The sequence below is a fragment of the Polypterus senegalus genome, chromosome 8 (genome assembly GCF_016835505.1).
Source record: "Polypterus senegalus isolate Bchr_013 chromosome 8, ASM1683550v1, whole genome shotgun sequence".
In the NCBI taxonomy this organism is placed as follows: domain Eukaryota; kingdom Metazoa; phylum Chordata; class Cladistia; order Polypteriformes; family Polypteridae; genus Polypterus; species Polypterus senegalus.
In genome coordinates, this window is record NC_053161.1 from 168,346,965 (window position 1) to 168,369,037 (window position 22,073).

Below are 22,073 nucleotides of genomic sequence, written 5' to 3' on the forward strand. Positions count from 1 at the left end.
ATGATATGATTAAAGTGGAGATTATGAAATGATTTATCTTGACTTTCAGAAAGCATTTGATGAGGAGCCACATGAGAGGTTGGGCATCAAGTTAAAAGAAGTGGGAGTTCAGGGTGATGTTTGTAGATGGATGCAGAATTGGCTCAGACACAGGAAGCAGAGGGTGACGGTGCGAGAAACCTCATCAGAATTGTCTGATATTAAGAGTGGTGTTCACAGGGGTCAGTGCTGTGGCGCATATATATATATATAAAAATTATTTAGATAGGAATATAAGGAACAAGCTGGTTACATTTGCAGATGATACTAGGAAAGGTGGATTAGCAGATAATTTGGAATCCGTTATATCAATACAGAAGGACTTGGATAGCATACAGGCTTGGGCAGATTTGTGGCCAATGAAATTAAATGTCAGTAAATGTAAAGAATTACACATAGAATGTAAAAATGTTAGGTTTGAATACACAATTGGCGGTCAGAAAATCAAGAGTACACCTTATGAGAAAGATTTAGGAGTTATAGTGGACTCTAAGCTATCGACTTCCAGACAGTGTTCAGAAGCCATTAAGAAGGCTAACAGAATGTCAGGTTATATAGCACCCTGATGTGTGGAGTACAAGTTACAGGAGGTTCTGCTCAAGCTTTATAATGCACTGGTTTGGCATCATCTGGAGTACTGTGTGCCATTTTGGTCTCCAGGCTACAAAAAGGACATAGCAATACTAGAAAAGGTCCAGAGAAGAGTGACTAGGCTGATTCCAGAGCTACAGGGGATGAATTATGAGGAAAGATTAAAAGAGCTGAGCCTTTACAGTTTAAGCAAAAAAAGATTAAGAGGAGACCTGACTGAAGTGTTTAAAAATCATGAAGGGAATTAGTACAATGGATCAAGACTGTTATTTTAAAATGAGTTCATCAAGAACACAGGGACAGAGTTGGAAAGTTGTAAAGGGTAAATTTCGCACAAACATTAGGAATTTTTTTCTTTACACAAAGAATGACAGACACTTGGAATAAGCGACCAAGTAGTGTGGTAGACAGTAAGACGTTAGGGACTTTCAAAACTCAACTTGATGTGAATAGGACTGGTGAGCTTAGTTGGGCTGAATGGCCTTTTCTCATTTAGATTGGTCTATTGTTCTAATGATATGGCACTGCCAGTGTGAAAAATTCTTGATTCCTTAAATTACTATTGATATGTACATGGTTATTAAATTTACTTTTTGGCTCAATAAAAACTCTGTAATGTAAAATATATATTTAGTTGCATTTCTCATCATGACTTGAAACTGTCAAATTGGAGAGAAATTCTCATTTCAAAAAAAAATTACACTACATAAGACCATCACAATAAAAATCACAATACATGTTGATCTGATATGTGAAAATCAGTATAGTGTTGAACTGAGAGGCGTGAGAGGCCTCTGCTGATTTCCACCTCTGTCCATTACGATGATTTGTTATTCTTGATCACTTGTCTCGTATCATCAATTTCTGTACACCAATCCGGTGAGTCCACAAGTTCTTCTTAAAATTTCCTAAATGACTTTGTTCCCTCTAATTTGGAAATCAAAATTACATTTCTGAACAGCAGGTTTGCATAAGCTGTCCCAGGATATACTTAAGTTGAGAACTCATGACCAGTTTTGTAGAACTAGCAGTATGTGGTCACGCCTTTATCTTCACTGTGTCCTTACTTTCTCACCCATGGTACGCCTGTGCAGTCTCTGGTCTGTTCCACTGTGGTGAGGCCACTGTTAATTCATTTGTGACTCTGAAGTGGACTCCTTTGCGAAAAGCACTTTCCACGTTCAGAAAAGCAATATGGCTTCTCTCACGTATGAATTCTTTGGTGGGTTGAAAGATTGCTGCCTTGCGAAAAGCACTTGCCACATACAGAACAACAATAAGGCTTCTCTCCAGTATGAATTCGCTGGTGGCTCTGAAGACGGCTCTTTCCTGAAAACCGCTTGTCACATTCAGAACAGCAATAAGGCTTCTCTCCTGTGTGAATTTTTTTGTGGTTATGGAGACTGCTCCTCTGCAAAAACCGCTTGCCACATGCAGAACAGCAATAAGGTTTTTCTCCCGTGTGAATTCTTTGGTGGATCTGAAGATCCCATTTTTGTGAAAAGTGCTTGCCACATTCTGAACAGCAATAAGGTTTCTCTCCTGTGTGAATTCTTTGGTGTCTCTGAAGTAAACTCCTTTTTAAAAACCATTTGCCACATTCAGAACAGCAATAAGAATTCTCTCCTGTGTGAATTCTTTTGTGTATTCGAAGATATCCCTTGGATGTGAACTGCTTGCCACACTGAGAACAGCACTGATGTTTGTCTCCTGCATGAAGTTTAAAAGAAAAAAAAATCTTAAATAGATATATAAAAGTAATAAATATTACATTAATATTAAGCCACAATATTAAATACTGGATGAAATTATCTGTAAACCTTAGGTTGCAACAGGAAAGCAATTCAATGATAATTTCATTTCTATATTACGACTCAGCTCACGAGCACAATCACTGAAGAAGATGAAATAAACTAAACACATAAATGTGTGATATACCCAATTCACAAGATATATTGGTCACATTTAATTAAATCACAACTACATCATTGTTTTGTCATTATACTCTTAAAATGTAATTGAGAATTATATCTTGTTCTCATTTTAATTGATTAACAGAGGTGAAAAGTGATAATCTTCAGTTTCATTTATGAAACAGAGCACTATGCCAAATTTGTGAAATGCACCTTTAATCATCAAAATGTGTTCTGACATTTTCCCACACTTAGATCAAAACCACACACGTATCAAAATGGCTTATTTCAATCAGCAAAGCAAAACAGAGGAATTAAAGTGTTCGAATATTAGAACAAGATAGATTAGAACAGGCCATTCAGTCCAACAAAGCTTGCCATTTCTGCCCACTTAATTCGTCTGAAATAACATCAAGCATAGTTTTGAAAGTTCCCAAAGTCTGTCTATGCTTCTCTGTGTGAGGAAAAACTTCCTAAAGGCTGAACAAGTTTCCAACTCTGTCCCTGTGTTCTTGATGAACTCATTATAAAGTCACAGTCTCGATCCACTGGACTGTCACCTCTTAATCTTCTTTTGCATAAACTGAAAAGTCTCAGCTCTTTGAATCCCTTCTCCTAATTCAACCCCTGTAGCCCTGGAATAAGCCTAGTTGCTCTTCTTTGGACTTTATCTAGTGCTGCTTTGTCCTTTTTGTAACCTGGAGACCAAAATTGTACCCAGTACTCCAGATGAGGCCTCACCAATGGGTTATAAAGCTTCAGCATAACCTCAGGGTGCTACATAACCTGACATTCTGTTAGCATTCTTAATGACTTCTGAAGTCTGTAAGTTGATAGCATAGAATCCACTATGACTCCTAAAACCTTCTCATAAGGTGTACTTTAAATGTTCAGACCCCCTCCATTAAGTATTTAAACCTAACAATCTGGATGTAAAAGACATTGGACAAGCACTGTTATTTGTGCCTGCTCTGGATGGGGATTGGCAGTGGAAACAAGGATTGATAAGCAATATTCATACTCTATTGTAATGTTAATGGATGTGTAGTGTCATGATTTATTTATGCTATTGACAATGATTAGCCACAATTCAGGAGTAGCTCGTGTGGATTTGAACTCATTCTGAAAAGAGGCTTTCACTACCCATTTGGGTCATCCACCTGAGTCAGGTCAGCACTAAGTGGTGTTCCGTTGACAGCCCAGCACTTCTCTTTACCCAAATGTCCAGAACATTTGGTCTCAGAGTAGGCAAATTTGGTCTCAGAGTAGACAACACAACCACTGGCAACCAGAGTTGACCATTGAGCCCATGGTATGCTCACGGCAAAAGTGATCAAACACAGTGTTTGCTATAGAAAACCCTTAACCAGAACAGAAGTTGAGCAATTAATCACTTCAATGGAAATCACACAGATTATGCCCCTCCAAGTACCTCTAACCTTCCCCACAAGACTCTTGCAGTCTCCCAGTAGGTCTACACAACCAGTACATGGTTCCCCCTTTTTTTAAGCACAGAACCCAATGTCTCTTAAAAAGCCAAATACAATGAACAGTTGCTTGGTTCATGCGCACACAAACCATGATGAATGTTCTCCTCTGTGGAAATCTCATTAAGGTGACTTTCTAATCCTCTGGAAGAAACTCAAACTATAAGGCACTCAGCCAAGGTCTTCTCAGTACCCACACCTTTACCTAAAATGTCTCCCATGAGGCATCTTTACAGTGAAAGTGACATCACTTTGTTTCAAGTGCCAAAGTTGCATTTACAGGTGAGTCCCCCTATTTCTCACTGAGATTTTCAATCTCCTCCATGAGCTCTGTCTTATATCCCTTATTAGAGAAGCAAAATTCCATGGGCCAGAAGCCACTTTTCATCACATATATCAATCCATCACACTTTTCCTTATAGCCAACTGTGATTGAACTTAACCCTCATCGTTCATCCAGTGATCTCACAGAGTGGCTCCATTGTCAGACTATACTGGACTGTATACGTGAGCCACTTGGCCACCATGCACTCATCAATGACCACTACTCCCAAGCCTGGTCCAAAGGCGCAGTTTTTCTATTCTTAGCAAGGTTATTTTTGAATGTGCCGATGGGACCTTAAGGACGTTCATGGATTGTTCTGTGTCTGCCATCTCATCTTAGACTAGTTTTCTTAGAAAAACTCAATCAGTATTAGGCCTGTATTATTAATCCAATTCAGCCTGGTTTTCGTCCATTTCACAGTAAACAGCAGCGTTTCTGAACCTTTTTGCCCATGCAGAAACCTTGCAATAATACTCACGTTCTAGGGATCTCCTACATTGTAATTATATTATTATTAGTATTTTTTTTTATTTATAAATTTAAAGATCATAAGGAAAACATGTATGACATAATATAACAATAATAAATGCTATACTTAATCATTTATTTGCAGTTTTCAAAAGAATAAGATAAATCAAAGTAAAATGTCATATACACACGTGCCAAAGAAATTTAATTCTGGAAACATATATGATTAATAAAATTTACTTTTCTAATGTGAAACCTGTGCCACATTTTCACAGTTTCTTTAAAATAAAATAAAAATTAATAATGAAAAGAAGATGATAAATAAAACATAGACTAATAAAACTGAAGCAGGCCGTGTTTTTAAAGAGTACTAGCCGTTCGAATGAAATGTTCTTGAACAGAAATTCAATATACTTGGACACTTGCTCGAACAATGAAATTTAAAAACAGCGTGTGCAGCCCAAGGCTCCCTTCGATTTATTATTTACCTCTCTCTTGGTCATATTTTTAGGAAATTTGATATTCATGTCCACTATTATGCTAATGACACCCAACTTTATCCATCTACTAAGCCTGATTCCACAATCTCACCCTCTTCCCTCTCTGACTGCTTGCAGAAGTTAAATGATGGTTGTCTGAGAACTTTCTCCAATTAAATTGTGATACTAGATAGATAGATAGATAGATAGATAGATAGATAGATAGATAGATAGATAGATAGATAGATAGATAGATAGATAGATAGATAGATAGATAGATAGATAGATAGATAGATAGATACTTTATTAATCCCAAGGGGAAATTCACATAATCCAGCAGCAGTATACTTATACAAAGAAACAATATTAAATTAAGTAGTAATAAAAATGAAAAGAATTAAAATAAAATTAATGTTGCATTTACTCCCCCGGGTGGAATTGAAGAGTCGCATAGTGTAGGGTAGTACAGTGGATCTACTGGTAGGAGCTAAAACTGTTTTTGCCAAGTATTTCTCTGACCATTGAGAATTCTCTAATTTCTCCTTCCTCTCAGGTTTAGGTGTCATTCTTGATAGTACCATAAAATTTGAAGTTCATATTAATAATATCACTCGGTCTGCATATTTACATTTATGCCCGTTTCTTACAGGTAACAGCACTGCTATTCTTATACATGCTCTGGCTGCATCTTGAAATAGATTATTGTAATTCTGTCCTTTCTGGTCTTCCTCACAAATTCCTTCACAGACTCCAACTGGTTCAGAATGCTGCTGCTCATATCATTACCAGAACACCTTCCACAGAACACATTACTGTACTCCATTCCTGCAGCAATTTCATTGGCTCCCTCTTAAATACCACATTGATTCTAAGATTTTGCTTCACAATTTGGCACCTCTGTATCTCTCTGATCTTCTTCTTATCTCTACTCCTTTCTGTATTCTTACATCCTCCTAATCATATTCCACCTCCCGCTTGCCTGACCACTATGAGGTTTGGAGCTGTCAGCCGAGCAGCCCCTCGTCTCTGGAACTCTCTCCCATAAGACATCCATAACATTAACTTTCTTCCTACCTTTAAATTCCTCCTTAAGTCACACCTCTTTATGCTTGCTTATTTTGTCTGATATATATTTTACTTGAAAGGCACCTTAAATAAATAATGTTTCTCTATTTTTTTTTTTTAATTTCAAGAGATGGGATTTTTAACTAGCCTATACATTATAAAGATCTTCAGCACTGCACTCCCATTCATAACGCTTTTCTTTTCTCCCCTCTTCCAAATCTGCCTATTGAAGATCAAATGCAATGAATTGGTAAATCCAGTGTAACAACAACTAGGACACATTGCCTTATGGGTAAGTGCCACAAGGAGGGACCAAACACATAAAAGCATTTAACGGAAGATTTTGACACCTGTATAATGCATTTAAATAGACTTTACAGACTGAAAAAAGATTATTTCAATAACAGATATTGTTTATTGTGCCCAGTTAATCATTAAAATATTTAACTATTCTGTCACCACCACATGCAAAAAAACACACAAAGTGAATTCATGAATTCATAAAGAATTTAAACGCCTTTACTTTCTACACTTTGTGTTGTAGATTTAATTGTAAATAGATAGAGTAGCCACACCCCCCCATCAGTCTACCCCATATACAGTATAAATAAAATGTATTATTAATTTTTTTTTATATCAATGTGCAAACATTATCAGAAAGATTAGCAAATTTATTACAAAAAAAAAATTGAAATCTCTCATTCCCTTGCACAAAAGTGTTGCCCTTCATCCATTTTTCCTTCTACCCTAACGAAAGCCCCAGGTCCTGCGGCAGAGAAACACCCCCACAACAGGATGCTGCCCCCTCCATGCTTTACTGTAGGCATGGTGTGTTGTGGATGGTGAGCTACATTGAATTTCTGCCAGGTGTACTGTTTGGTAATCAGGCCAAATAGTTTGATTTTGGTCTCATCTGACCATAAGACCGTTTTCCATCAGAATCTTCAAGGCTAATTCTGGCAAAGTTCAAACGAGTCTTAAAACCCTTGTGGGTTTTTTGCAGTCCTCTTAAAGAGCTCATGAATGTCATTATCCGGTGTCAGCTCTAGAACAAAAAGTAGACAGGCCATTCTCCCTAGCTACATATTGTCATATGTTTGTGATACATGACAGGCTAAAAATGACAGAAAATCCTGCAATACATGAAGTGTAAGAGCCAGTCTTAGAAGAGTTAATGCTTAAGTTAAATTCATAAAGTGTTTGCTAAACTTCTACAGAAGATTAGTTTCTTATAGGTATTAGAATATGGTATAGTCTTTTACCCCCTGTAAGTTAATATGAAATAGAACTTTCTAGCTATAACTAAGATACTGTGTGTTAATTCAGTCAGTGGGTGCTTCAATTAGCTGCATGACAAGAACTGATCGCAACCAGCACGTTAAAATAACTGCAGATTGTTGCTTTAATCTGGGAAAAACTTAAACTTACAAAACTCATACTACATGTTTACTTCAAACATAACAAGCACATACATCTATTTCCTTAATTAAAAATATAACTGCCTCTCGTAACTCTCTTTACTGTGTTGAGTGCTGGTCCTTTAAATTTTGGGCTAAATTGGTAGTGTTTTCCCTCTTGGTCTGTAGTGTACAGTTTGCATGAATCCTTGGATTTACCATCCTCACTTGGCACAAAGCCGAAGTATTTCCAGACACCTTTGCGGCTGCACTCTTTGTCAATTAAATGTGACAGAGAAAGCTCTAACATTGCTAAGGTAGCCATCTGCATAACAACGTGTGTAATATTCAGAGAACACAATCTGCACAATGTCAGAGAGTACCAGAAGTAGGGTATTTAAAATCGATACCATTAAAAATTCATTTTGAAACCATTTTATACATGATGGAATCGATACCATATTATAAACAGAAAACTCACTTAGCCGCTAATAACACAATTTGGGCCAGCACATCAGCAAAATGAAACCTCAGAAGAAAAAAAAAGTCGCTTAGTCACTAACATCTGCAAAACCGTATCCTTTTACTTTTCCTTCCACCGCTACTGCACAAGCGATACGAGCATGTCAGCAAAACGGATCCTCCTACTGGAGAGAGATGCCCGGAGTAGTTTATTTCAATTACCAGACATCTCTACATTTCAGTTTTTCATCCCCACCCCACCCCCGACGATGTCAACTGTTTCTATATATGTTTGGTAGCATTCTTTTCAGAATTTATCCAACTTTAATGTGATGTTGTTAGATTTTAATTTAAAAATGGAATAAGAATCTGAAAATTTAAAAAGTATGAAGAACTCACATCCCGCGAGACGCCCGGGACCGGAAATAAAAGAGTAGGACAGCTGCTGTACAGACTTTTAAATGTTTGAAGTGCCGCACAAGATGCAGATCACACAGCACAGCAGCTGATAGAGCAAAGAGGAGGTTTATAATTAAAAAAAAAAAAAAAAAATTCTTTCCCATTGTATTACAGTTTAAGAGGGGCTTTCAGAGGAGCAACCATGTCTAATTGGGGTGCGTTAAGCCCCCCTCTTCACAACACAAGCTGCAGAGACGCAAAGAGGCTGGCGCATGAAGCGAGCAGGGGGTAACCCCATAGTATGTATGTATATTTTATATATATATATATACAGTAATCCCTCGCTATATCACGCTTCGACTTTCGCGGCTTCACTCTATCATGATTTTAAATGTAAGCACATCTAAATATATATCACGGATTTTTAAGCTGGTTCGCGCTTTCTGGACAATGGGTCTTTTCATTTAGGTTACATGCTTCCTCAGTTTGATTGTCCAGTTGATTTCATACAAGGGACGCTATTGGCGGATGGCTTAGAAGCTACCCAATCAGAGCATGTATTACATATTAACTAAAACTCCTCAATGCTATAAGATATGCTTCCTGCGTGGCGCTTGTTTTGTTTGCTTCTCTCTGTCTCTCTCACTCTCTCTGCCTGACGGAGGGGGTGTGAGCAGAGGGGGCTGTTTACACAGTGGCTGTTTGCCTAGAAGATAGGACGCTCCTCTACAAAATGCCTCTTTATCGCGGTGCTTCTGTATACTTAAAAGCACATATTGATTTTTTGATTGTTTGCTTTTCTTAGCAAGCGCTCTCTCTGACATTCTCTGCTCCTAACGGCGCTCCTTTATGACGGCGCTCCTTTGAAGATAAGATATGTTTGCTTTCTTTTAATTGTGAGAAAGAACTGTCATCTCTGTCTTGTAATGGAGCACAGTTTAAACGTTTGACTAAAGGGTGTTATTTCATGTCTAGAGGGCTCTAATAATGTTAACAGGGTGGGAGAGTTTATAAGGGCTTAAAATATATAAAAATAACCATACAAACATATGGTTTCTACATGATTTTCACCTATCGCGGGGGGGTCTGGAACGCAACCCCCGCGATCGATGAGGGATTACTGTATTTCATATATATTTTTTATTTACATATTTCAATATAGGTACTTTAATAAAAAAACAGAAATCAGAAAGAGAACTAAACAGGAAAGAATAATCTTTCATTTAACTTGAAGATCAGAACACTTTGTTAAGATGAATTCATGCAGAAATTTCAAGAATTCCAAAAGGCTGACAAACTTTTTCTTGCAATTCAATTTTTAAACAACACTCTTTATTGAGGGCACAAATATACAATTATAATGCAAGAAAAGAAAATTCCTAAACCTTACAACTACAGAGGTAAAGCACATTAAACACACAGCAGTGTTCTCCCCAGAAATTTTTCCCAGCCAGGTGGGGCGGGATGGGGAAAATTAAATGTGCACTATTTTTATTTGTTAATTATTATTAATTATTTTCCAATGCTCAATATGACTTCTTTTTTTAAGATCTGACACTTATGCCAGAATATTTTTATTAAATTTAAGAAGTATCAAATTCAGGATCCGGCAACCCTAACAATTTTAAATAACAATTGTTATGACAAACCAAGAGGCACAAGTATTGTCGCTGTCCGGAAGAAAAGTGAAAACAATGAAAAAAAGTATAGGAAACCTAATGAAGAAAAATTAAATATTCTTCGAAACCAACTTGCATATGCAGAAGGTGTCTTCAGTTAAATATTTATTCTTCTTTTCTTCCTAGAAGCCCAGTTGTCTGCAGCTTTCCCATAATCAAAGTCCCCAGGATCTGGGCCCTCCAAGGAGATGAGCATGAGATTATTTAGCGTGCTTTGATTCATGAGATTTCTCAAACATGTTTTGATCCCTTTAAGGGCAGAAAACACCCTTTCACATGCAGCTGTGCTCACTGGGATCACTAGCCCAATATGAGCTAGTTTGGCTAAATTTGGAAACGACTGTGAGCTCTGATGTCATTGTCATTTTTAGTAAAATCTGTTTTGGACTGAAGTCTTTGTATGATTGACTTCGGATCGTTTTTGACATAACTGTCCATTCTTGCCTGCTACTTTCAAATTTTAAAATTGGAGGGCTACCACATTGGAGTAATGATCGAAAAGAACTTCAGCAGACTCACTTGAATCATGAGTTTCTGCATTGAAAACTTTTGAAAAGCTGGAAATAATTGGCATGTCAGGAATCTTGCATCTAGGTGCTTTTGTTTTGAATGACATTACATCACTCTGTGTATAAACAATGCAGAGATCTGACCATTCCTCTGCCAAACAATGATGAAGGCTTTGAAAATATTTCCCAGGAGTGTCTTTCAACTCCATGATGGACAATTTTGTGGGGAGCAAAATTGGCTCAACTTCGGTAAGACTGACATCTTAGATAGTTTGGACAACAAAGGTAATACGTCTGAAAGCATCATTAGAGAGGAAACAAAATTGTACGTTTTAATACATGTGCTTAATCCGTCAGCTGTAATGTCATTTCGTTCAGTGCCCTCTCTTTCCAGCACAGCTATGACGCTCATCGTACACTGTCGTAGTGACTGTACTGCAAAGTCATCAGACAGCCATCTAGTGGCACTGGCCATTTCCAGCTCAATCTGGGGAATGTTCAGAGTATTTTAGATTTCTGTTAAAAACCAGCCATCCTAACTGAAGAATTTTGGAAGAAATAGAACAGCTGCCTTAAGATGTCAGTTTTGTTAAATAAGGTGCAGCAGCTGCTGCTTGGGCACTTGTAAGGGCCAATCGGTGGTTTACACAGTGGCAGTTGACCAAGAGTCCAGATGTTTTATTTTTAAGCAGTTTTGTCACACCTTTCTGTTTCCCAATCATAACAGCCACTCCATTTCACCCTAGTCCAACTAGATTAGCACTTTTCAATCCTAGAGTGTCCATTGTCTCACTCAGTATGTTGGTTATAGTCTCCGCTATGCAGTCAATCATATTGCAGGTTGATACAAAACTAATTCTGACCTCTTTAGTGACCTGGCAAACATATTTAATGTAAATAATTGTTTTACAACTGAGATGTCTGTGGTTTCATCACACAGAATACTGTACTGAAAAAATTTTCAGCATGTATATTTTTCAGTATGTTAGACTTTATTTCCGATGCTGAGACATCCAGCAGCTCTTGCATTATTCTTTCAGAGGTGTAATGTGAATTTTTATCAACATTGAGATGTTGTAAAAAGGAACAACCTATTTCTTTACAGTGTTCCAACAGCTTTTCAAACAACGTTGTATGTGGCAACTCATTTTTTGCCAACCAATACATGGATCTTAAAGCTCCCACAAAGGCATGTCTCTGTAAGTTATTTAACACAGATACAGATCTTTCAATTTGACCGATTCCTGTTTGCTCTAGTACACACTTTCCAAAAAGGTCAGCAGAAGACTCCATGTGGGTTTTACTTTTTTCATGGTCCAGCAAGTTTTCTTTTCGATTTCTTGTGCATGGCACGTTTACCCAAAGTAACTCCTCCTTGGGGGGTGTTTGTTTGAATATTTCATGCACAATGAGCACCACGTAACATTTTTTTTGACCATTAGTCAATCAAAATCTTTAAACCATTGTTTGTTTATGCTGGATAAGCGGTGCTTAGATTTACCAACTGGCAGAGTGTGCACTGAAGAGATTTCCCCTGATGGACCAGCCTCTGCAATGTCCTTGTCTGAAATTGCCACATCAGGAGTTGACGCCATACCTTAATTAGTTTGTGTCGTCTCTTTTCTAAAATATCTGAGCAGTGTTGTTTTCTCAATACTTTTTTTACTCATATTGGTAAAACATTTGGAAAAAATTAAAAGTACCTATGAATAAGACTTTTGAGTGGGAAAGTGAGAGCCTGTTGGATATTCAATGCACACTTGCACTATGGCAGGGCAAAAAAACGGAATGGCAGATGGGCCACTTTAACAAAACCCTCAGCAATTCAGTGTGACAAAACTCTTCCTCAGGACACAGTGTGTGCTGAAGGGTTTCTGAACACTTTTTGCAATATGGACGTTGGTCCAAATATGAGCAAATATAATAATGGCGGATGGGGTCACTTTAACAAAATCCTCAGTAATGCAGAAAAAAAAAAAAAGAAAAAGCCTTTTCCTCTGCAAACAGTGTGTGCTGCAACGATTTCTGCGCACTTGCAATATAGACGCAGGTCCGAATATGAGCAAATATAAGATGGGGTCACTTTAACAAAACACTCAGTATGAGCAAATATAAAAACGGCAGAGGGAATGACTTTAACAGGAACCACGGAGAGTGCCACAGGGATTATATATATACATACACACACACACCAGTTACGGCGTACTGCACGATAATGTAGCGTTAAAACTGATCGTTAGTTTTTGTGTTGCAATTACTTAGTATGTTTTCTTTCATTTTTCACTTAAGCTGGCACTTAAATCTTCTATCTGCCTCAAGAATGATTAGCGAAGGTGATAGGGAAGGAGAACGGCACCCATACGCATATACGGTATATATTGGTTTGCTATGTACTGAGCAAGAACACAGACTGCACTGACACTGAGAACAGAGATGTCACTCCCTGACGCCCTTTTTCTGATATCTGACAGTTTGTTCCACTAGTCTTTTTTTTTTTTTTTATCAGTCCACTTCTCGCCCGCCCACCTCCACATCCTTTTTGCTTGTAAACTGCCATTCCATCCCCACTATTAGCATGTACAGCCTCCTCTCGCCCATACTCCTTACTGCTGTATTAAGCCGCTACGCCCCCCGCTATTACCATGTACAGCCCCCTCTCAAAAGCCCACCTCCCCATGCTCTTTGTTTGTGAACTCTGCTGTGCCTCATTCCCACTATTAGCTTGTTCAGCATTGAGTGATCGGCAATACTGTATCCCGCTCCACGCCTCTCCCACTTGTGATCCTGCTTCTAAAAGTATTTGCCCACCTGCCCACTCGTTCCTTGCCATCTCTGCAGATCATTAATCTGCCTGTGCAATGTCATGCAAGATGACAGCCGGGCGGAGCGCCCAACTAAAAGACGCTAGGGAGAACGCTGCACAGTAAGCCACATCAGTTTCAATCCCTTTGAGGCTCATAACCCCTGATCCTAAAACTTGCACATACTTTTATTTTTAAACTTACCTTCCTGAATTCTAAAAGATGAAACTTCTTCAGTTCTCTTTGCATCAGACTCTAATGATTCAGACTTCATATTAATAGAAGACTCTGGTGATGGACGGGGCCTACTTTGAAAAGAGACTAACCCGGTCACTACTTGATCTTGTTGGTCTTCCTTGACGCTCTCAGTCCTTTTATATTTGTGTACCTCGATGCTGATGGACTTTTCTTCTGCCTCTTCTTTAATGCCCACTGACCCCAGTTCACATTCCACATCCTTAATGTCCAGACTTGCTTGTTTAGGTTGGACACACTCCCTTTCACAGTCCTCCTCCTTAACATGTGGGGTCCTTTTCTCCATGATATTCGTGTCAGCCTCACATTCCTCCTTTTTCACATCCATCTAGGTGTTGCAATAAATAACAGTTTTTTCTCTCTCTCTTCCTCTTTCTCTGTGAAAAAAACAAGATTTGATTCCAACAAAACTGCAACATTCAGATCTAAAGACATCTGCATTGAATTTTACAACATCCTCTCATTTAAATTTTAAATCAAGCAAGACAGTCACTACTGTTTATATAAAAGTATTAGGTGTAAAACAAACCTGGGGGAGGACTGAGGGTTCAACAGACTGGAGGAAGACAACCAACTCCCAAAAATGTAGTTTAGCGGTTTTCATTACTTGGATTAAACATACGGTAATGTTGGGGTCCTAGAACTGCATTATCAATTATGATGAGGAATGTTTAAACACATAGGGACTCAGGATTGTTAAACTGCCATATCAGAAAAGGGGGAAATGAAAGTGGAGCTTAAATTTGCAGGAAAGCACGGCCTGCAACAGGAGAAGACAAGCGGGTGAAATAAGAGCTTTGCAAGCTTAGGTGGGTGGAAGGCATACTTGTTTTATTTTTCTGGACATGCACAATGGACAGTGGCCAGTTAGCACCTGTGGACTTACTTGGGAAAATCAGATTGTGTGTGGCTTACAGGATTATCACAGTATCAAGTCAGGATCCACACAATGTCTGTACTTATTTTTCTCCTTTACAGATGCAGCAGTGTTCTTGTGAATTTCCCCTTAGGATTAATAAAGTATCTATTTATCAATGTTTTAATAAAGGTTCCCTGCATATGAGTACACCTAATTGTTTAAGGCATTAGTTATCAAACCACGAACTGTATAATGGAGACCAGTTGTGGGACATGGTGTGTCGGCAGACAATGACAAACCTCTTTAAATTGGTGATTTATAAGCATTGCAATAAAAGGAAAATCAGGATTTTTACAATTATTTTACAATTTCTTTAATGCTGTCTTAGCATTTAACAAAATTTTTTCAGGGATTTCCGGTTTATGAGTGAATCGGAACAGGATCAGATACAGAACAGCTCTTTTAAGGCACCAGAGAAGCAATCTGAAAACCTGTTCTGAATACGCTTGTAGATCAAAAATAGGGGCAGCGGTACGGGGGGAAAAATGTCTCAAAATATGCTGTGAAAGGGTCTGGGGGCAAGTTTTAATAATTAAGATAAAACCACAAAATTATGAAAAGTCTGATTATTGAAGTGAAGTGCGAAAGTGGACTCACAAATTGCTGCAGCTTTCCAGAGTACGCCTGAAGTAACTCGGTACCAAATTGAGTGCGGGTAAAACAATCAACCATTCTTCTGCAATTGAATATCACCTTTTCAATAAGACATTTGTGAATAAATTTAAGTGATATTTGACTAGAAAAATTTGGTCTAACAGTCCAGCTGTGTAACAGCATACATTAAAAACCTAAATGTGACAAATGAGAGAGACCGTTCAGTCCATCATGTCCATTTGTTTACCTAATAGCTAAGATGTCCCAATATCTCATCCAGACACATCTTACAAGGTTGTCAAGGCTTCTCTCTTCAGCTCCCTGTCTTGGTAGTTTGTTCCAGATTCCCACAAGTTTTTGCGTAAAGAAGTGCTTCCTGCTTTCAATCCTAAATGCATGACCCCTTAATTTCCACTGGTGTCTCTGAGTATGTGATTCACAATTAAGTTGCAAGAATCCTGCCGTATCTACTTTATCGATATCTTTGAGGATTTTAAATACCTGGATTAGCTGCTCCCCACACAGTCTTCTCTGCTTGAGACTAAACAGCTTTAATTCTCTCAGCCTGACTGAGTAGGACATGATTGTTGCCTTCTTTACAGCTTCAAGTGCTGCTATGTCTTTCTCGTAATGTTACTTTCATTAGTTAACATAATCTTCTCCATCCCCTCAAATCCATTTCTTTTCTAAGATGAAGTGCTTCTGTCCAAAGCTACAAGACCCATTGATTGACATGTATAACAGAGGCATCAGCAAGGAGTTTAGAAATAAATCTGCATGGAAAGAGGTCTGTTAATGATGAAAGACAGCAGCCAAATTGTACAAGTCTTAATAAACATTTGCAGAGCTCACATCAGCTCTAAAACAGACTATAAGTTTATTGTTTTCAAAACCTCAAACCATGTTTCAAGTTTATCAGTTTCATCTTGTGAAAGTAAACGTACACACAAAAAAAAAATAAATAAAAATCTGAACTTTAATACTTAACACAGTACTAAACCCCTATTAAATCCCAGTTTCTCTAGTATTGTGGCCTTAGTGTAGTGGAGGCCTTTTGTAACTCAATCACCTTTAGAGCACCAATGCCTGGAGATCAGTGATAACCTGCCTGACCAATCAGCTATAGGCAACTTGGTACTTGTGTACTAAACGGATGGCATGACAAAGGAAAACAGAAGTGTTTTGACGAATTCATGACATATTTCTTGGGATAAAAAAAATATATACAGGGGTGGGGGTTGATTTGTTTCTAACCTTTTCCTTTTTCCTCTTTGTAAAACTCGAGTTGTATATGAAGTGTTATTTGATTTCAATAAAATTCAAAAAAATAATTTATAATATGTGTACACAGAGAGAGAGAGAGAGAATTTGGAATATTACAGAAATACATACGTATAATAGTTTTGCCACCAAACTGAAGAGGGGAGGTTGCATAAGGTTTCCTCCTACCCATTTCTACTGTTGGGCTCCGTGGGGGAGATTTCACTGCTGTCCGTTTAGTACACCAGTACCGGCAGCTCTGACCTTCATGAGTAGTCTGTTTAAATAAAGGAGAATCTTATCCAGAAGAGGAATGCCAACTAAGAGTTCCTAGTGGTGACCCACAATGCCTAGTTGGGTTCATCATGATAAAGTTACACGTGGGAGCCACCAGGAACTCACCTTCAACCACACCACCATTGTCCAATACAAAACAAACACAAATAGATGCTACAGGGGATATGGGAAGAAAACCAGAGTAACAGTAATGGGCAGGAACCAACTATGGGAAATTGTACAGATAGACCATAAAGTCTGAGGCTCAAATTCAGTCTGCTGGAATTATGAAACAGTAACACTAAACACAAATCTCTGTTCACTTCACTAATACTCGTTAAGAGGCATTAATGGTTTGGGCTTTAGCAACGAAAATGGAATTTTGGAATGTCTGATACTGTTAAAAAAAACACATCCAAATAATCGTCTATCCGGTCAACGAATGTAAATGCATATGTGGTATACTTTGCATTAAGCAGGTTTCTGAATGTTAGACCATGTTTAAAACTGCACACATACTGATGTTGGTGGCCAACATTTACCAGTTATTAACATTCAATGCATACCTTTCCAGGCACGTTAACAGAGGAATACAGCAGCAGCCTAGCAGCGCTACAGTGTTCTCCCGCTATACAGGTATACTGTATTCGTTTTCAGCTCGTACTCAATCCAACTCTTATCCGCCTCATTCTTCAGTTGGGTTTTCTCTTTTACTAACCATAAGTATAAAGCCCGACTCCTGATTGATAAAGAAGAAAGGAAAGCAAAATGTAAAGCGGTGTGTGTGTGTGTGTGTGTGAAATCACTGCCTCTTTGAGTTCGGTGACCCGAGAAGGACACAACTGAAGGAGTAAACGAAAATGAACGAATAGAAGGTGGCGGCGATTTGAAGTAGAAATGGGACTCAGCAACGTGAAGTAAACCACAGACACCAGTAAACAGCAGAGACACGCGGACCACAAGCGGATTCACTCAAGCAAATATCGATGGTGGGCTCACGGACACAGACGCGCTGCTCGCCTCTCATTCACGTCGCATGCACTAACTCTGAGTGGAAAGAATGAAAACTCACACATGCATAAGGCGGCGGCGGCGTCCTCAAACCCGGAGAACTTACCCTCACCCTAACAGCGATTACATTCTTAAAAACTTGTTTCGCCTCCTTCCTCGCTTGCAAACAACTAGATAACGGTCTTCCCTCTCATGAAAGGCCCAGTACTAAGCGGTAGCGCCAGTGACAGTAGGGATTCACTTTTCCGGAAGGCGCCTTAATGACGTCACGCAATACCTACCTACGTAGTGTCGGCTGTTAGCAAATCAGGCTTGAGGGCGGAGTGTAGAAAGACTCTCTAACTATATATTACCAAATAGGTATCGCTGCAGACCGGAGTAAAAATGGGCTCAACGTAGTATTTTCGTCTTCAGCCAAACATATTTTAAATTTGTGTACGGCAGGCACTTATCATCCAATCGCAAATTTAAACGTCGCGGTCAAAACACCTTTTCATTCAGCAAATCGCCAATCGGTGTTTGTCATTCATGTCCCACTTTAGCCAATTGCCTTATGGATATTTAAAAAGAAAGATGGGAGTAATTTCTAAAGGTGGACGGTCAAGATAATTCCTAAAGGTGGACGGTCAAGATAAAGTGACTGTAAGAGACGCAGTGTATAGTCTTAAAATACATCTGCGACGGTAGTCTACTAGTGTCAATATCTTACACTATAGCTCTCTGTCGAGAACATTATTAAGTTTGCAGTGTATTTTTACCACCGTCATTTATAATTAGCGGTTTTGAAAAATAACGATCATAAAAGTTTGGATTTGAGATATTTATTGTTACTAAACAATATCTGAAGAAAATTTCAGTGAACATATGAATGCAAATTTGTGACAGGCTAATTTTACTGGATTGACGTTGACTTAAGTGTGGGCTGCACTTGATTGAGACAGTCAGATTAAAACAAATATTTGACTGTTGTTAACTCGAATGTCCAAATGAAATAGTCGCCTACATTTAACAAGTCACCCTAAAGGTGGGCTATAAACGTATTACAATTTTAAACTTTTAGTATACTGACAAAGTTAAATCCTTTCTTCTATAATACACAACACTAAAATGTGTTTTATTACTTTCATTACTATTTATCTGCCTACAGCTCTTGACAGCTTATCCGAACTCAGTTACCAGCAAGTGATCATCTGCTCAATGGTCCTTCATTATGAACTCTAACAGTTTTTCATGTTGAGTCCTCCTGGAAGCCCTGCTGATCTCTGGAGCCTCATAAACCAACTTGAGCCCCTTGTTCTCGAGTCAGCTGCCCCACTGCAGTCACACAGTCAACCTGTTCATCATCTTCATCATCATCAAGCCCTTCCGTGAGAACCCTAAATCCAAAGAGGACTGTTTCATTTATGTTAGGTAGAATGCCCAGAGGGGACTGGAATCCCTACAGATTTTATTTTTCTCCAGCCGTCTGGAGTTTTTGTTTTTCTCTCCCCCCTGGCCATTGAACCTTACTCTTATTCGATGTTAATTAATGTTGATTTATTTTGTTTTATAATTGTGTCTTTCATTTTTCTATTCTTTAATATGTAAAGCACTTTGAGCTACTGTTTGTATGAAAATGTGCTATATAAATAAATGTTGTTGTTGTTGTTGTTGCTGTTCTCCTACACAGTGGACACACACAAATAAATACATCAAATTGTCACATGAAGTGTTTGTCTTGTGCAAGCTATCTGGTTTGGGTCTGAACTCTTATGTTTCCTTATAAAAGTGGACACTTTGCAATAGAGTTCAAACTGTGAGAATTACTCTGTGGTTCACTACAAAAACTCTCGTTCGTGGTTATCTCAATAGTTTTTTAGAATACATCCAATACCTCAGAGTATTATGAACACAACAATCTACCTAAAATAACATGCAAGTCACAGAAAAGCTTTGTAGATATTTTTATTCTAATCATAAAATAACCAAACTAAACACTCCTCAGGTGACAACTGGTCCTTGACAAAGCTTATGACAATCCTTCATTCAATGTTCAATGTTAAGGTTTTTGCTCAAGTCAAGCAGAGTATCATTATCATTACATTAATAGCTTGGTGTGGCTGTATTTGTATATTCCTTAAGGAGTTCACTTCTGCCGTGTTCTTCTTGATCCTGACTAACAGACATTAAAATATTGATGTTCTCCAGTAAAAGTTTACCTGTACATACTAAAACACACACTTGTGTATTTAAAGTTACACTATTTGGCCTCATCTAAACACTAGAGCAGGGGTCCTCAATCACGGTCCTGGAGAGCCGCAGTGGCTGCAGGTTTTTGCTCCAACCCATTGGCTTAATAAAACGCACTTATTGCTAAAGTAACACTTCTGCTTCACTTTAGTGATTTTGAGCCCTTATTGCTTAATTTTGTCTTAAACAGCTATTTTAATTGCTCCTTATTATCAATAACATGCAAATGACAAGAGAGAGCAGCATTTCTCCATTTAGCTTATTTACATTTACATCTGTGTGTATTTATCTGCACTATTGGGTTTAATTAAATACTTGGAAGAAAAATGAAGAGAAAAAAGTGAAGGACTGAGAATTACTCGTCCATTTTAGCCTTCAAATCATTTGCATGATAGAAAGGGAAAGAAAATCTAGGATATGAGAATGACCTGACATAGCAGAGTTAATTTAATTTCATAGCTTGTTAGTGCATTATTGGCAAGAATTGCTTTCTAATTAAGCAACCAGGTCAGAACAAAAACCTGCAGCCACTGCGGCTCTCCAGGACTGGGATTGAGGACCCCTGCACTAGAGTATTTAAAATTCCCAGTTTATTTAAACGGACTGATCTCCCTAGTTGGATGTGAGGTGTCACTTTAGATTGTCAAAGCATTCCAAAAGGAGCAGCTCCACAAGCAGGGTACCTGCACCAGCAGTCAGTAATGGTACGCTAACAACAAGTACTAACAACTGTAAGGTATTCTGAAAAGGCACCAGTCTTCTGGCACCCACTAAACCAGACCGGGGGAGCTGGCCACATAAAATTATGGGAAAAATAGTTTACATTAAAGAAGGAAATATGAAATATTTACCACCCATATGAGCAGCTCTCCAGATGAAGCAAGCAGCACCACTTTCTATTGGCTGGCATTTCATCCTAAGATAAAAAAAGATAAATACAGTGCCCTCCATTATTATTGGCACCCCATGTACAAATTAATGAGAAGGGTTAGAAAAAAATCCGTTTGCTGAATAAGCATCATCTTACACTGAAAAAATGAGAAACATCTGACTTTTAATTGAAACAAGTTCATTCAAAGAAAAACAAGGCCCTCGTCAAGAAATAAATATTTAATTTATTTTTTTTTTCTAAACCTTCTTACTGATTTTTACATGGTGGGCAATAATAGTGGAGAGCACATTAAACGAATCCCACAGTTAAAAGTATGCTTCACATGAAGAAAAAAATATATATTATCAGCATCTTTAAAAGACTGACAGCAGTAAAATCAAAGGGTCCCTCCATACTCAGATAAACAGCATACTGACAGAGGACAAGAGAAAATGTACTGAAATCCTAAACAATCTAAACACAAATGTAAAATTACATAGAGCCTATAATTAATATTCAAATACCATCAACATGTCTATTCCACAGTCTACTGAACCAGTGGGGATGTCCTAGGAAAAGAAGGAAAGAAAAAAATGGAAATAAATACACATGAAAGTCAAACCCTACAAGTGAATTACAAGTTTAACAGATGGTTGTTTGCAATTTACCTGATTTTTCATTAAAATCCAATTTGCAAAAGATATTTTTGTAGCAAGTTGGCTGAATGGAAAAAATATAAACATCACTTGTAATTAAACTGAAAGGCTCTGTGCACATCGCGATACTCAGTCTGAGTCGCATACAATTTAGTGGTGCACTGCCCATTGCAGGAAAGTCTTTTAACAATTTAGAAATGGCAGGCATCATCTGCACAAAACTACCATGAAAGTCTGTTAAAACTGACGGTACAAAAACATGGCAGGTTATTTGGTATTACAATTTAGACACATTGCTCCAACATAAGAAACTAAACTGAAAAGAAACAAAGGTAATATGGTGCACCACTGTAGTCAATCTGAACTTTATCAAAAGCCTATTTTACGA

General features: G+C 38.1%; 1 protein-coding gene across 2 annotated transcripts; it reads right to left on the reverse strand.

Moving 5' to 3' along the window:
- Positions 1–1,246: 1,246 nt before the first annotated feature.
- On the reverse strand, positions 1,247–18,322 carry LOC120534485 (zinc finger protein 239-like). 2 transcript variants are annotated; one of them, XM_039762084.1, is made up of 3 exons: positions 18,211–18,322; positions 13,819–14,246; positions 1,247–2,340 (listed from the first exon to the last, which is right to left on the reverse strand). In XM_039762084.1, the coding sequence occupies exons 2-3, from the start codon at positions 14,195–14,197 to the stop codon at positions 1,835–1,837; spliced, it is 885 nt and encodes a 294-aa protein (XP_039618018.1). In that variant the 5' UTR covers positions 14,198–14,246; positions 18,211–18,322; the 3' UTR covers positions 1,247–1,834. The 2 variants fall into 2 exon arrangements, with proteins under 2 accessions (XP_039618018.1, XP_039618017.1); XM_039762083.1 differs by lacking the exon at positions 18,211–18,322 and adding an exon at positions 18,036–18,180.
- Positions 18,323–22,073: the final 3,751 nt, after the last annotated feature.

Bases quoted from the DNA above. Each gene is read 5' to 3' on its own strand.
- LOC120534485 (XM_039762084.1), bottom strand. From the start codon at position 14,197: ATGGATGTGAAAAAGGAGGAATGTGAGGCTGACACGAATATCATGGAG. The intron at 2,341-13,818 runs GTAAGTTTAAAA...AACTTCATGCAG, and splicing joins ATCTTTTAGAATTCAGGAAG to GAGACAAACATCAGTGCTGT.